At 40.4% G+C, this 14892-nt stretch overlaps 2 protein-coding genes across 2 annotated transcripts; both read right to left on the bottom strand.

Moving 5' to 3' along the window:
- Positions 1-904: 904 nt before the first annotated feature.
- LOC115735286 (lysosomal Pro-X carboxypeptidase-like) lies at positions 905-4118 on the bottom strand. The gene is made up of 9 exons (XM_030666460.2): positions 3580-4118; positions 3298-3487; positions 3000-3133; positions 2809-2921; positions 2461-2710; positions 1579-1731; positions 1338-1417; positions 1211-1260; positions 905-1111 (listed from the first exon to the last, which is right to left on the bottom strand). The coding sequence occupies exons 1-9, from the start codon at positions 3991-3993 to the stop codon at positions 975-977; spliced, it is 1521 nt and encodes a 506-aa protein (XP_030522320.1). The 5' UTR covers positions 3994-4118; the 3' UTR covers positions 905-974.
- A 6448-nt stretch (positions 4119-10566) lies between these two features.
- On the bottom strand, positions 10567-13664 carry LOC115735287 (lysosomal Pro-X carboxypeptidase-like). The gene is made up of 9 exons (XM_030666461.2): positions 13230-13664; positions 12932-13121; positions 12607-12740; positions 12178-12290; positions 11658-11904; positions 11356-11508; positions 11143-11222; positions 10998-11047; positions 10567-10853 (listed from the first exon to the last, which is right to left on the bottom strand). The coding sequence occupies exons 1-9, from the start codon at positions 13614-13616 to the stop codon at positions 10717-10719; spliced, it is 1491 nt and encodes a 496-aa protein (XP_030522321.1). The 5' UTR covers positions 13617-13664; the 3' UTR covers positions 10567-10716.
- Between the last annotated feature and the right edge of the window lie 1228 nt (positions 13665-14892).

Below are 14892 nucleotides of genomic sequence, written 5' to 3'. Positions count from 1 at the left end.
GTTCTTTTGTAGATTGAATAAACTAAATAGGTAGATTATCTAGGTAAGCATAAGTGACGAGGCGGTGCATCCAAGAAAAATCCACATGATTCATTCAGCGAATAATGTGATCCTCGAGACCGATTTGTCCGAGATGATATAGGACTTTTATATTCTTCTTTGGAAAAATTTCAAATAAAAATATGAAGTGTCCTCATTTTCTCATATAAGGATTTGAAGTGGACATTATTTCAAATAATGGTGAATAAGTACTTGAAATGATCTTTATTTCAAATAAATGGCTGAAGTGATAATGTAGTCCGAGAAAAGGACCTGCCCTCAAGGGCATTTTTATCGTTTATTATTTTGATTTTTTTCTCTTTTCCTTTTTCCATGGGCTTCGCACTTTTTCCTCCCAGATGGCGGCAATGGTGGTGGCGGCGGCGGCGGCGACTTGGCGCTTTGGGAGTGGACCGAACATGTGTTCGTCGCGACGTACAAGCAGAGAGCTCCCAAGTGGCTCCGGTACGATTCCCTCGGCCTTTCTTTTGCTCTTTGCTTGGCTCTTTCGTTTTGAATTTGTGTGTTCTGTTGAACCGTCCTAATCCTTTTGAGTAACTAAAAGAAATTCTGGGGCTTTTGAAGACGTGAAAGTGTGGAGGATTGCTCAATGAGATGAAGATCGTGTTCTCTGGAGAATTCATCTATTATGTAACTTTTAACTTTTTTTTAATTAAAAAAAGAAAAGGGAAAAAAAATAAAGAAATAATAATAATATGCAAATGATGAAAATGCCCTTGGCCAAGTTCTTCTACGAGACAATTTGAGCCGTTCGGGCCCTTATTTGAAATAAGATCCACTTTAAGCTCTTATTTGAAAAAAATAAAGGCACTTTGGGCCCTTACTTCAAAATTTCCCCTCTTGTTACTGACAGTAATAACTTAATACTTGGCCATTATTCTCTCACCATATTTTCATTACTTCTCCATATGATATCAATTTTTGAAAGTGCGGAGATCCACATAGTATGTCGCGAGCCACATTTTCATAATCTCAACCTCGGTTTTGCGCTGTTCGACCAACCAATCCGGATCGCTCTTTTTTGCTCCGAGTATGTCTAAAGTGTGAGAACCTACGTAGAAAATATTTTGCAACCAAATAATGAGAACCTACGTGTGTGTGTGTGTGTGTGTAAAACTCTGGTATGAGACAAATCAGGTCGAGCATGTACCTTTGGCTGTGTGGATGGCGACAATGGTACTAGAAATATTCTTCAGGACCCTACAATATAATTGACGAATTGATTAAGTAACCGATGTCTTCATAGAAAATTTTGTAAGTTTCGATGCTACACGTACCCGCCGCTGCTGTAAGGATCTTGAAGTCCATTGGAGAAAATTATGTTGCTAGCAAACCTCCACAGAATAAGTTTTATGTCCTGCAATTTTTCACCGTGAATGGAGAATTTAATGACAATTTATTTTACATTTGGGTATGTTGAGGTCTGAAGTCATTCCTCCACGTTTTGCACAGAAATTAATCATTGTTAGGAAAAAAAAAAAGAGCAGCAAAATTTATTTGATTTGCAGAGCGACGTACATGACCACCGAAATAGGTGGTGATCCAATGCGGCCGAGGCGCGACGCGGAACACCCTTTTGCAGGCGTTGCTGAAGCTATTTAGATTGAAAGGTTTTGGTGGAAACATAGTGTTTCTGGTAATGCCCATAGGGATCACCATCTCACTGCATGTCTGTAAAAACCCACATTAGCCCTCTTCAGTCCAACAAAAGGAATAGGAAGACTAACACCAAGTGTACAGTTTTACTTGACTAATCCTGCAGGAAAAGATGGACTCAAATGATGAAAAATTACACAGATCTCTCTTAGAATATGGTGTAAAAGAGTCGAGCTGCCACGCGTGGTATGTTCGAGCTCAAAAAAATTATGAACTACGTAAGCAAACTCAGCCCGATTCTTTTCGAGTGCAAGTGTAGTCTGAATAGTTTGAAAACATGGTTAATTTGAAGTACTTCAGTCATCATCCATTTAGAACACTGGAGAATAAGATCATTCCAAAAGAGGGGAGACAAACATTAGAAGCACACACCTAATACTTTCTTTCCTGCCTCTAGCTCAGTTTTATTAACGCTATCTAAAACTTGCTTTTCGATAACAGATGATATCAGGTTTGCCTCGAGCCTAGAAACACTTCATTTGGGCGAACTCGAGCCTAAAAAAATCAAGCCCGCCACTGTGTTAGAGGTGTTGGCATATAATTGAGAAGAGCGAAGCTTGAGTAGTGAATGATCATAAGGATTCGACTCGACTTGACTCTACTCGACTCGACTGGACAGGCCCTATAATTTTTTTTTTTGGTAATTTTTTTGGACAGACCCTATAATTAATCCTCACTAACAAAGAGAAAAAAAGTAAGTGATAAAAACGCAAGTTGCAGATATATGTCCGAAGTATTACGCACCTGCCAAGACCACCCCAGAAGAGTTTGAGCTAATGTAGCAGAAGTGGGTGAATTGACGTAGCATGTTAAGTTGCCATTGATGGCAACAAGGCCTGCAAAGATCTTCCGCAGAAGGCCGTTTCTTGGAGAAGCTCCATTAATGGCGTCGCACATAAGTTTCAAGGGTTGTGCGGATGGATCGTTGTACTGAACAACTTGTGCGTACAGTGTTCTCAGGTACTTCTTGAGCTCTGATGAACTTTTCAATGGACTAAACAGAAGGGAAATAATAGAGTTAGAACTTTCACCAATTATTTTCAGCATCAGTTCATAAAATGAAAAAAATGAAGAAAATAAAAAAATTGACACCTGCAAGTTTTGAAGGTTTTGGTCAACTTCGTGAGACCATGAGGCTCAGAAGCAGCTCTATCAATTTCTTCCCAGGATTGTCTTATCGTTTGGTGGCAAGAAGAACTACTTTCCTACAGAATCACTTATACATATTGGTTAGCATGGCAATGGAAACAGAAAAGAGAAAACACAGAGCAAATAGATCTTACCAAAAAGCTTTTCGCAACTACCGAAAAGTATGCATCTTGAGGAACGATGTCGTCAAAGTAAAGAATAGGGGCGGATGAAGCTAAAGCTCCGAGTGCCACATGAGGATACTTCAGCCGAAACCATGAAGCTAACACTGCAAATATTGATAACCGTAGCAAATCATAGTAAAGTAAGTATTTATAGTTTTTGACTCGTTTTGTGACTGGGTTGTATAAAGGGGAATTAACTACCATGTAAGCTATGTATGTATGTGTGTGTCAAGGAAAGAAAGATGTTAGTGAGAATATAGTCACTTACTTCCCCCATATGATCCTCCGAAAACAATTATCGGAGAATGTTCGGCTTTCAATTTCTGCTTCAAGTATGTGAGGATTTCCGCGTAATCGGCGAGCGCTTGGGCGGAGCTGAAATATCCGCGGTTGTTGGCATCACCAAGGGCTTTGGCAAATGTCATTCCATATGGGATTGATTCTCCATAAAACCGATGCTACAAGGATAATGAATTTCACAACATAAATGGTGAAACCATCAAGTTAAAGGAGTAGTGACACAATTTCAGACATTACTGTGGTTCATTACCTCTATGTATACCAGTAATGCTCTAAATTGAGGAGCATTATCTGTGAGGAACCCGGCATTACCTATGTCGCCATCGATCGGTGCTTCTGCGCCGAGAAAGGCGAAGATCGGCGCGCCAGATTCCGCGCCGCCCCAGTACTTGGAATTGACCACGTATCTTTGATTGAAGGCAGTGTAACTTTCTGGTCTATAGTTGAAATGATCGAGGGTTTGGTTGTAGAAGAAAGTTGCAAAGTCCTTTGAGACGGAAGCTTGAGCTGTGCTTGCCGGGTCTCGCAAGAACTCGGGACGGGACATCCTCAGCTTCGGGATATCGACATGGTCTAAGTTATGTGCAGTAGCAACAGAAGCTGAGAGAAATATCAGAGCGATCCAGAGGCAACAGTGTGAAGACATTCCGGGGATTGTAGTCATAACTGCCCAAGCTAAAGCATGTACGTGACAAAAGGATTGATGTTTCTGACGTTTCGATCATTCTGCTAGTTCATCCCTTTATATACCCTTTTTCTTTCGTTTCACATAATTGATTTGACATCATGAGGCTGATGAGGCGGCTGGGATCGAAGTCAATTGGGATTTCGTGAGGAGAAAAAAGAATAATTACGTGACATGATCAAAGATGAGACAAGGAGATAATGCAGGAAAAAGGCCTAAAAGATCAAAATCAACCTCCCTTACGGTTTTGTTTTAGTTTAGGACTCAAGGTTTCAAAAGAAGTTCCAATCAAGTCTCGAGCTCGCTATCGGTTGCCAGAAATTAGACGTGGCTCCGGCATGGGAATGTTTGATCACGTGCCACGCGTCATTTTCAATGCCCCGAGGATGTAAGTTCTAGACAAGATTGCGCGACGTACATATATCTTGTGATGCGAACTCGAATTCCCTGCCCCGTTGAAATATTGCAACTTGGAATTCTTTCGAGAGAAACCTCCAAAATGTTCACTGCATGTACCATCAAAGCCGCCTCAGAAAATTCAGTCTAATTTGGACAAAAGAACCAAAAAGTTATGTTGAACAAATCCTACCACGAAGCTTCAAGTGATCCTCAACCACTCGGACACGTCTCCAAGTTCATGGAAAGTTCAAATCGAATCTTGCCGAAATCTAGACAAAAGCACGAGCCCAATGATTAACATTAATAGAACAAGTTGCTCTTTGTCAATGGCTATCCGCCACTCACTTTGAACGTCAGAGGAGGTCGACAACGGTGAGTTCGTACGAGAGATTATCAACTTCATTTAGACCACAAGAACAGTGTCGCCCTTTGATGAGTTCCCAGATTCTCTCTTGCTTCAAGTTGGCAGGAGCAAATACTTCTATCTGTTATTCCTTCACCAGATTATTTGGAACATGAAATATGAAATTATTTATTTAACGCTGCTTAACGGCACGGAGAATTGATCGTGCATATAAGGTCGTCCTATCTCCTAAATCAATAAGTTAACCTCGTTATGCTTTACGTACTTTGCGTTTTACTTGAACTTACAATAAGATGCTACATGGCTACTTAAAGATTGCATTGGACTCTTGTTTATGCTATACTTTTTATTACAATTTTTATTTTATAGGGAGTCGCTAGCCTGACAGTCTAATAGTACTTTCATTATTTCTGATTCCACGATATTCCAATTAACGAGTGCTTTATGCAAAATACGCGGTGATATTGTGTGAATCTATGATAAAAAATAACCGACAGTACTATCAAACTATCGGGAAACATTTTCCTATTTGAATACTCCTTATGCATTTCTTTCCTCAAGTTCTAAGCATTCGTTTCTCCCAAAAGAGAAAGAAAAAGAATATATTTTAGTCATCAATGTCCGTGTTTTGTCCTATCTTCATAGTTTGGTTGATTCTTTCATGATTGAGAGAAGCGTGAGCTATTTTACGCTAATTAAATTGAGCTTCCCCTTTTATTAATGTCAAACAGAAAGTGGGATGTGGAATAATAGGATTTATATCTTGTTTAAGACTTCTAAGTCCAGATCCGTTTTGCTTTTAGAGAGTTGATATTCAAAACCATATTTTCAGTTAATCGGACTCAAGAAAATCTGTCCCAAATGCTCTTAGAAACTTCGTTTCCTTTGTATATTTCAGATGCTCAATAGATGAATTGGGCAGTTAAGAACTTAAGATTGGTATCGGATCTATTTCCATGTTCCAATCGTTGATGTACGAGCGGACTTTTTCGGTATCAGCAACACAAAAAAAAAAAAAAAAGGGTCAACCTGCCTCGGAGCTGGATAATATTCGATTTGGGTCGGGTCAATCCAACTTGACCCAGCATGTAAAGAACGCGTTTTTTGGCTTTTGCGCTTGAGTCGGGTTTGAAATTTCTGAAATAGTCAGAAATACACAATGTTTGCTCTTGTTAGCTCGGGTATGTATAATACCTATGCACGAAGATTCAAGGGCAAAAACCAATGCTGTGGGGACAGCAACAACAAATACACAAATTGGCCAATTGAATTAGCATAAATATAAAAAGTTTAGAACTGAATTGACATAAAAAAAAATGTTTACGACTGAATTGGTACAAATACAATAGGTTTATGACTTTTTTTACACTTCTCCCCTTCTTTGACACTTTTCCCCCATTTGAGGAAACAAAGACAAAAAAAAGGAGATGCAAGCCTGATTTCAATCCCTGCTGTAACTTCTGTAATTCGAATAATACTGGACATGTTAGGATATGGGAATAAGAATATTAAAAGTGTCTTAACCTTTGTACGGCGCCCACTTGAGGGCCGTAACTTTTTTTTTTCCTCATTTGAGTGTCATATCGGTTTAAATCGTTCACTTGAATACCTATTACGACAGTTTATAATGCATGGTTTTTTAAAATAAATTGAAGTCTAGCATGATCCTATGCGGCAAGAGCTAACAAAATGACAACTTTTTTTAGGGAGGACTCTCTCTCTTTGAAAAGGGAACCGCTAGCCTGACAGGTCGACAATAGTGTCATTATTTCTAACTCCTCAATTTTTCAATTGATGAATGTTTTATGCAAAAAAAAAAAAAAAAACAGTGATGGTGTGTGGATCTACAATCGAAATAATTGACAAGTACTATCATATTGTTAGAAAATCATTTTCCCTCTAAAAATGATTGATTGCATAAAAAAATCTTATGAACTTTCTCTCTCTCTCTCTCACTCTCTGTCTTCTCTTACTTCGGCTTGGAAGCATAGTTCGGCAACTTCGACAATAACAACACTGCTCCTCCTCCGTTGTCCAATAAATTGAGCAATGGCTCCACCAGTGTTTGATGGAAAAATTATCAAGCCTAGGCGGTGAGAATGAGAGCCTATCTAGAGGGTTGTGATTTTTGGGAAGCTTTGGAACAAGATTATGAAGTTGCTCCCCTTCTTGACAATCCAACCATCAATCAAATCAAGTATCACAAGGAGAGGATAACAAGGAAAGCAAAGGCAAAATCTTGTTTATATGCTGCTATCTCACCTGCCATTTCCGGCAGAATTATTGCTTGTGAATTAGCCAAAGCTATCCGGGACTTCCTCAAAGCTGAGTATCAAGGAGATGAGAGGATCAGAAGCATGAAGGGGCTAAATTTGATCATAGAATTCAAGAGATCGGAGATGAAGGAGTCCGAGACAATTAAGGAGTATTCTGATAAGTTGATAAGCATTGCAAATTAGGCAAGAGTTCTAGGCATTGACCTATATGATAATAGGCTAGTGCAGAAGATTCTAGTCTCCTTGCCCGAAAGGTTTGAGGCAACCATTGCCTCTTTGGAGAATACCAAGGATTTGTCTCGGATCAAGTTGGCGGAATTGCTAAGTACTCTGCAAGCACAAGAGCAGAGGAGGTTAATGAGGCTGGAAGGAAGTACATAAGGAGCTTTGCGAGCCAAAGAACGGTATAATGTAGAAGGGAAAGGCAAGAGGTGGAAAGAGAAGAAAGGGAATGGTAGTAGTGGTTCAGAAGCAGCTGCAGCAGAGAGTAGGCAACTCCAAGAACAATTAGGAAAGGTATTCCTCATGTCAAGACTGTGGAAAACAAAATCATCCGCACTTTAGGTGTTGGAAGAGGCCGGATGTAAGGTGCAGAAAATGTCATAAACTTAGGCACATTGAGAAGTTTTGCAAAGAGAAGGGAGATCAGCAAGAAGGTGAGGTACACGCTGCAGTCCAGCAAGAGGTAGATCAACTGTTTGTTGCTTCTTGTTTCTCCTCTAGTACTTCGTGTGATAGTTGGTTTATTGATAGTGGTTGCATAAACCACATGACAAGTGATGAAAAGCTATTTATAGACCTTGACAAGTCATTGAAGTCAAGCGTGAGGATTGGGAATGGGGAGTACGTAGAAGTGAAAGGTAAAGGGACCGTAGCAATAGAGAGTTGTGCCGGAACTAAGCTGGTTTCTGATGTGATGTATGTGTCCGAGATTAATCAGAATTTGCTGAGTGTGGGGCAGTTGGTAGAAAAGGGATTTAAAGTGATATTTGAAGAGGGGAAGTGTTTGATCTTTGACTCCGGTGGTCAGGAGCTGTTCAAGATAAAGATGCAACAAAAGAGTTGTTCTCTGAATCCTCTTGAGATGGAGCAGGTGACATTTAAGTGTCGGGCCCGTGATTTAGAGATATGGCACAAGAGGTCAGGGCACTTTCATCACAAAGGCTTTACGTTCATGTAGAGGAATGAAATGGCAACTAGGTTACCAAGCCTGGAGGAGCAGATCACAAGGTGTAAGGCTTGTTTGCTGGGCAAGTAGATAAGACTTCCCTTCAAGGAATCCATTTGGAGAGCTACAGAGAAGCTATAGTTGATTCATATCGATCTCTGTGGTCCACAAGTGACTCGTTCACTAAATGGCAGCAGGTATTTCATTATTTTCATTGATGATTATACCAGAATGTGCTGGATTTACTTCATGAAGCAAAAGTCAAAAGTTGTTGAGGTATTTCTGAAGTTTAAGAGATGGGTTGAGAACCAAAGTGGCTGCAAGATTCGGGTCATCGATCTCGATAGTGGAACAGATTACACTTCATAGAGGTTTAACTCTTTCCGTAAAGAGGCTGGAATTGAGCATCAGCTTATTGCTTCTTATTCTCCACAGCAAAATGGAGTTAGTGAGAGGAAGAATAGAACCATTATGAAGATGACTAGGTGTCTGCTGCATGAGAAGAATCTACTAAAAGAATTTTAGGCAGAAGCGACAAACACAACGGTTCTTTTGCTGAATATATTGCCTATAAGGGTATTAGAGAAGAAGATACCATTTGAAGCTTAGTTTGGTGTTAAGCCAATTCTAAGAAATTTGAAGGTGTTTGGTCATCTGTGTTTCTCTCATATTCCACAGGTCAAGAGTGTGACGCCTTGGAAATTCGAAACCAGTAATTTGCCCGAATTCAATAAAAGGAAGAATTATTATTGAATTATAGTTGGTATCGTAGCCGACTCTCAATAGCATGTGGGGCCGTAATGGGCGTTCGCTGGTGCCGCCGAGGGCACGGCGGGGACGCCGTGCCATTGAGGGGGGAGTATGTAACATCCTATGAAGGGGATGGTACTCCTTGTCCCACATTGCCTAGAGGGGGAGTCTTGGGTTAGTTTATAAGGGGTTAGGGGCTATTTAACTTGCATGAGGCCTTTTTTAGGCTAAGTACCCAGAGAAACAAAATCGTACGGGTTGCAAAGCCCAAACCGAACAATATCTTGCAAGTAGCGCAACGGAAACGTAGTGGGCCCGGGCTGTTACGGTTGGTATCAGAGCCAACTCCCGATAGCATGTGTGTGGACCGTAGTGGCCGCTCACTAGTGCCGCTCGGGGCACAACGGGGACGCCGTGCCACTAAGGGGAGGAGTATGTAACATCCCCAAAGAGAGGGGGTGTGCACGGCTCTTTGTCCCACATTACTTAGGGAGAAGATCTTGGGATGGTTTATATGTGTTGGGTCCTCCTAAACTTGCAAGATGCGTTTTGAGGGAGCCGTATGGGCGACCCTTGGAGAAACAAAACCATGAGGAGTTGGCGAGCCTTGTGCTGCACTCCAAAGCGGACAATATCTTGCAAAGTGGCACAACGGAAGCGTGGTGGGCCCAGTCCGTTATATCTTAACTCTTACTTCTCGTATCTGATAGTTTATCGCACACGCGTGAATCTGACTACAACACTATTTCTATTCGGACTCTAATTTGGTTCCGAACTTGAGAGCTTAAATTCCACATTAGTTTATCAAGTTTTTTAAAATCGCATATTCACTCCCTTCTAGGTGATACTGCTAGCTACAACAAGTTCATGTTATAGGCGATAATGCCTACAAATAGTTTGCCAATAATGCCATTTTTAGTAGCATTTGCTCCCTCAATGATGTTGCATATCGTTGTTACTAGATAACTTGGTGGATCATCATATTGAATTGCTCTCCAATACAATGTTTTCAAGGAGATCCGGCGAGAGCCGGCCTTACTAGTGGCTGGTGAGGGCGAGCCTCACTTGATCACACAAGGGCGACCTTGTTTGGGTAGGGTTAGGCAAGGCCATCCCTTGCCGGTGATCGACGACGACGACCCTCGCTTAGCCCTCTCTGGCCATTGCTTGAGATTGGCCACCGGCAAAAAGGAAAAAAAAAGTAAAAAAATATATAAAAAGTAAGCTGATTGCGGGTATGACACATAAGACAATCGGCACTAACTAGATCGCCACGTCAGCATCTATCGGTCAAAATTAGCTGAATGGACTAAATTGACAAAATGTGAAAAGGTTTAGAACTCAATTGACACAATTGAAAGATTTAAGATTGAATTGGCAAAAATTAAATAGGTTTAGGACTTTTCTGGAAATTTTTCCATTGAATGTGGGTCAATAAACCCATGCCACAAATATGAAAGTCGAAATAAAATGAAAGTCTATGCTTAATAAATAAAAAAGACCAGCAGTTTTAAATGGGGGTCAATTAACTGGAAGCTTGTTACGAACTACGCACATGGCTCAAATGAAATATTGGGTGAAGTCATTTTAATTCACTTAAGAGCTCGTTCTAATGGAGCAATGAAATACAAGGATAACTTTATGGTGAGATACATAGGCCTTATTCTTGTGTTCCCATCTGTCACTGAAATGGCCTTCCCGAACCAATTCACGATCCATATTTATGGCGATAACAACTCTTCATATCATTGTTTGAAAGCAAGAAGATCGGCATAATATTTGGCTATCCACCCTTTTATAATCTCTACTTCAGCTTTTCGCTGCAAGACCAACCAGTCTGGATCAGTTTGCTTCTCCACAAGTATATCCAAACAATGGGAACCTGCAAAGCATATACTCACTGATTGAAGAATTCAAGACCCACTGAAACTTTTATTTAACATGCATCGATATTGTTCTTCTCTTGTGTGATTCACGGGTATGTGAGACAAGCCACAAACAAAAAATCAATCACCCGGTTATGTACCTTTCTCTGTAAAGATAGCAACGATACTCTCTGAAATGTTTTTCAGGACCCTAAATTTGAAAAAAAGAGATATTGTTAAGCGTGATTAGCTAAAGTAAAATTTTAATCCTTGAGATGTATGATATAAGCATATAGGTTTTTCTACCCGGCGGTACTCCAAGGATCTCGAAGTCCATTTGAGAAAATAATGTTGCTACCGAATCTTCGAAGAATGAGTTCTATATCCTGCAACAACAACAAAAGGTAGAGGCCAACGATGGTAACGGTCGCTGGGAATTTCATGCATAGAAACCAGTCTGATTTACTGATCAAAACAATAGCCAAACATGTATTTTCCAAGAGCCGCTTGAAATCATACATGACCACCGTAGTACGTAGTGACCCAATGCGCGCGAGGCACGACCCCGAATTGGTAGTTGCATCCGTCAGTGAAGTTGCTCAAGATGAAAGGTTGTGGTTGGAACATAGAATTGCTTGTGATGCCTATGGGCATTGCCATTTCGCTGCATCTCTGCAAGCAAATCCCCCTTTTAGTAGTTGTAAGTTTACTTACACACTACACAATTTTACGTGGAAGTTTTCCAGGGAGGGACGGTGCAATTACTCTAGACCCATCGGGGCTCCGCTAATGCCTACAGATGATGGTGTAGAGTACCGTACCTGCCACCTCCAACCCAAGCTAGTTTGAGAAACATTAGTGGGAGGATTGACGTAGCATGTGGAGCTCCCGTTATAGGCGACGACGCCTGCAAATATTTTGCCAAGAATGCCATTTTCGCTAGTATTTGCTCCATCAATGCCGCTGCATATCTGGGTCACTGGATATCTTGGTGGATCATTGTATTGAGCTGCTCTCGCGTACAACAATTTCAAGTAGCTCTTCACCTCATCTCCACTCTCTAAAGGCCTGCGTCCACAAGCAAAGAAAAGCAATAGTTAATCTCCGATTGATTGTGTCCCCTTTAACAAATTAACATTCACACACATTTTCAATGACTCAATTTAGCCTCGACGATCATGAAACTTCACACCGAACTGAAGAGTGAGTGCGGATTTAGGTTCATGATCTCATAAGGTAAATGGAATCATTTCAACTCCCTTAAATCGAGAAATCAGATGGGGATGCTCTATAGCACTTCGGTATTAAGGCACATAACCGATGATGCATCAGACCACATACTTGCAAGTCTTGAACATCTTGCTCAAGTTTGAAGTGCCATTAGGCTCTTGAGCAACTCTGTCAATCTCTGACCACGAGTCTCTTATAGTTTGGTAGCAAGTCTCGCTAGCTTCCTGTGCAAAACGACCATGGTTCAACACAAACAATGCTAAACGAAGGATATATATCAAGATCCTAAAAGATTATTCAAGCGATAAGTTTGTATGTCTTTCTCACTTGAGGTACAGTTACTAATAACTATACACTTGAATTCTATTGATGCCATCCCCTAGGAGCAAGAATATGTATGCCATGTACTTACCGTGTGTCTGTAAAATGGGAATATAGGGATGCTGCGTCAATTAATGGATATCCTTTCGATACTTTAAAAGCGCCGCACACTCCAATATTAGAACAAAAAAGAAGAAGAGAAGTGACAGGTGTAATTACCTTAAAATCCTTGGTGACCACTGAGTAGTAAGCATCCTGCGGGGTCATATCCTCAAAATACAGTATTGGAGCTGACGAAGCCAGAGCTCCAAGGGCCACGTGTGGATATTTTAGCCGGAACCACGAAGCAAGCACTAAAATTCGCATTAGCTTTTAGGATTGAACGAATGAATAAAATGATAATTGCTGAATAATAACATCATTTTCACATAACATTGGTTTTTGACATAGTCAACAGAGAACGGATATCAAAACCCGTCAAACTTCTCATGAAACCCTTTCTTATCATTTCATAATGGATAGATTATTCATCCATTGCACTTACTTCCTCCATATGATCCTCCCACGACAATAACTGGAGAATCCCTGGCTTTCAAATTCTGCTTCACGTGCAAGATAATGGCTGCATAATCGGCCAAAGCTTGGGCCGAGCTAAAATACCCACGAACATTTGCATCTCCGAGAGCTTCTTCGAAGCTCATCCCAAGTGGGATTGACTCACCATAATACCGATGCTGACAAGAAAAAATCCCACAAGAAAAGAAGAATTTAATTAATTGGTTAAGAGCAGAAATTAGACAGAAAGAACATTCATGCATGGACGTAGAATTCAAATGGGTTACCTCAATATAAACTAATAAAGCTTTGAATTGAGCTGCATTATCTGTCAGAAACCCGATAATAGTCGTGGCTCCATCGATTGGCGATTCGGCACCGAGGTAAACGAAGATTGGCGCACTAGAATTTGCGCCGGCCCAATAGTTGGAGTTGATCAAGTATCTTTGTTTGAAGGTAGCATAGCTCTCGGGTCTGTAGTTGAAATGATCGAGCGTTTGGTTGAAGAAGAAGGTTTCAAATTCGTTAGCTATGGATGCTGACACTGCATGTTCTGGGTCTCCGAAGATGTCTTCGCGTTGTAGACTCAGAGTCGGACTGTAAATTTTCTGTCCAGAAATCGAAGCTGTGGACAAAATGAAGGAGATGATGAAAGAAAGCCGAGAAAGAGTCATGGTATGTTGTGTGTACACGAAGGGTGTTAATGAAAGAATTCCAAACGAGACCACTTCACAAGCATAATCAATCAACACCCTTTTATTCAAAAATGGCCGGCGGATGCTCCGTTGACTATGAATTTGGATGAGAAAATTCAACAACCTTTTGTTTTTCGTCGATCTCACATGGCGGGCTTCAATAAGGACGAGGACAATTGACTTAATAGTAGTTTCGTTGAACTCGATGCGATCGAGTGTTTTTTCTTATGTTGCTTAGGAAAAATACGAGGGATGTTGACATTCAAATACTGTTTAGACATCTTTTTGACTTTTCAATCGTTCCATCTAAATGCTCTTCTTAATCTAAGATATGACTTGTTCTTTCGCATAAATTTCTCCGGCCATGAAATATCTTTCGCCCAAAATCGTTTTTCAATTTTTTATTAACGGGCAACATTTTCTGTGGTTACTCTGAACATAAAAAATCACAGGCACTAAAGAAGTCAACAACTTCAATTTCAACAGGACTATACAAGCAGAAACCAAGTCGGGATTAATCACTGACAAGGCTTGGAACATACGAACTTTCATAACATGATCAAGTACAAACAAATTATGCTGGAATTTAATTTACGACAAAGCTTAAAACACCAAGATGCTGTGCCGGAATTTAAGTGACGATGCAACACCTAGGATAAAGATAAATGCCGGCACTTATCGACTACACGGATCTGGAAACTACGGCTTAGCAACACGACAGAATTTCATTGGTAATGTGAGTCTGGAAGATAAAAGCATAGTGCAAGAAAGTAATGATATTGAAAGATAGTACTTTTGTCTGATTTTGTGCTGGGGAGCCTCCAAAGAGTATGTTGTCGCTATTTAAAGCCTACGATCAATGGTTATCAACGGAGGTTACAAACAGAAGTTACAAACGGAGGTTACAAACAAAGGTTACAAACGGTTATTGAAAAAGAGAAAACTTCTTAATGGTTACGGGAAGTTAAAACATTCTTAAAATAGCGTTAAAATAACCAAGCAACAATTATCCTCTTGTCGATAGCTTGATGTTGATATCCATGACTTCATTGATTAACTTCAACATTTTTGTTGATTGTGTCACGTTGTGTATTGTCAATGACTTCATTGACGAGTTGTCGATTTTCTTCCAGTTACCAATTGTTCTATTCATTAATGACCAAACTATACTCTCATTGATTAGGTCAGGTTGTGGATCTGTGTCCCCTGAGCCGGCGTGGTAGATGGAGGCTTTATTCCTTGAGCAGCAGGTGCA

Source organism: Rhodamnia argentea, chromosome 8, assembly GCF_020921035.1.
Source record: "Rhodamnia argentea isolate NSW1041297 chromosome 8, ASM2092103v1, whole genome shotgun sequence".
In the NCBI taxonomy this organism is placed as follows: Eukaryota; Viridiplantae; Streptophyta; class Magnoliopsida; order Myrtales; family Myrtaceae; genus Rhodamnia; species Rhodamnia argentea.
This window is presented reverse-complemented; position numbering and strand designations above follow the sequence as displayed.

Bases quoted from the DNA above. Each gene is read 5' to 3' on its own strand.
- LOC115735286 (XM_030666460.2), bottom strand. From the start codon at position 3,993: ATGACTACAATCCCCGGAATGTCTTCACACTGTTGCCTCTGGATCGCT. The intron at 1,261-1,337 runs GTACGTGTAGCA...ATTATATTGTAG, and splicing joins GATCCTTACAGCAGCGGCGG to GGTCCTGAAGAATATTTCTA. The intron at 1,112-1,210 runs GTACATGCTCGA...TTTTCTACGTAG, and splicing joins CGCCATCCACACAGCCAAAG to GTTCTCACACTTTAGACATA.
- LOC115735287 (XM_030666461.2), bottom strand. From the start codon at position 13,616: ATGACTCTTTCTCGGCTTTCTTTCATCATCTCCTTCATTTTGTCCACA. The intron at 11,905-12,177 runs GTATGTGGTCTG...TTGTGGACGCAG, and splicing joins AAGATGTTCAAGACTTGCAA to GCCTTTAGAGAGTGGAGATG. The intron at 11,223-11,355 runs GTATGATTTCAA...TTGTTGTTGCAG, and splicing joins CTACGTACTACGGTGGTCAT to GATATAGAACTCATTCTTCG.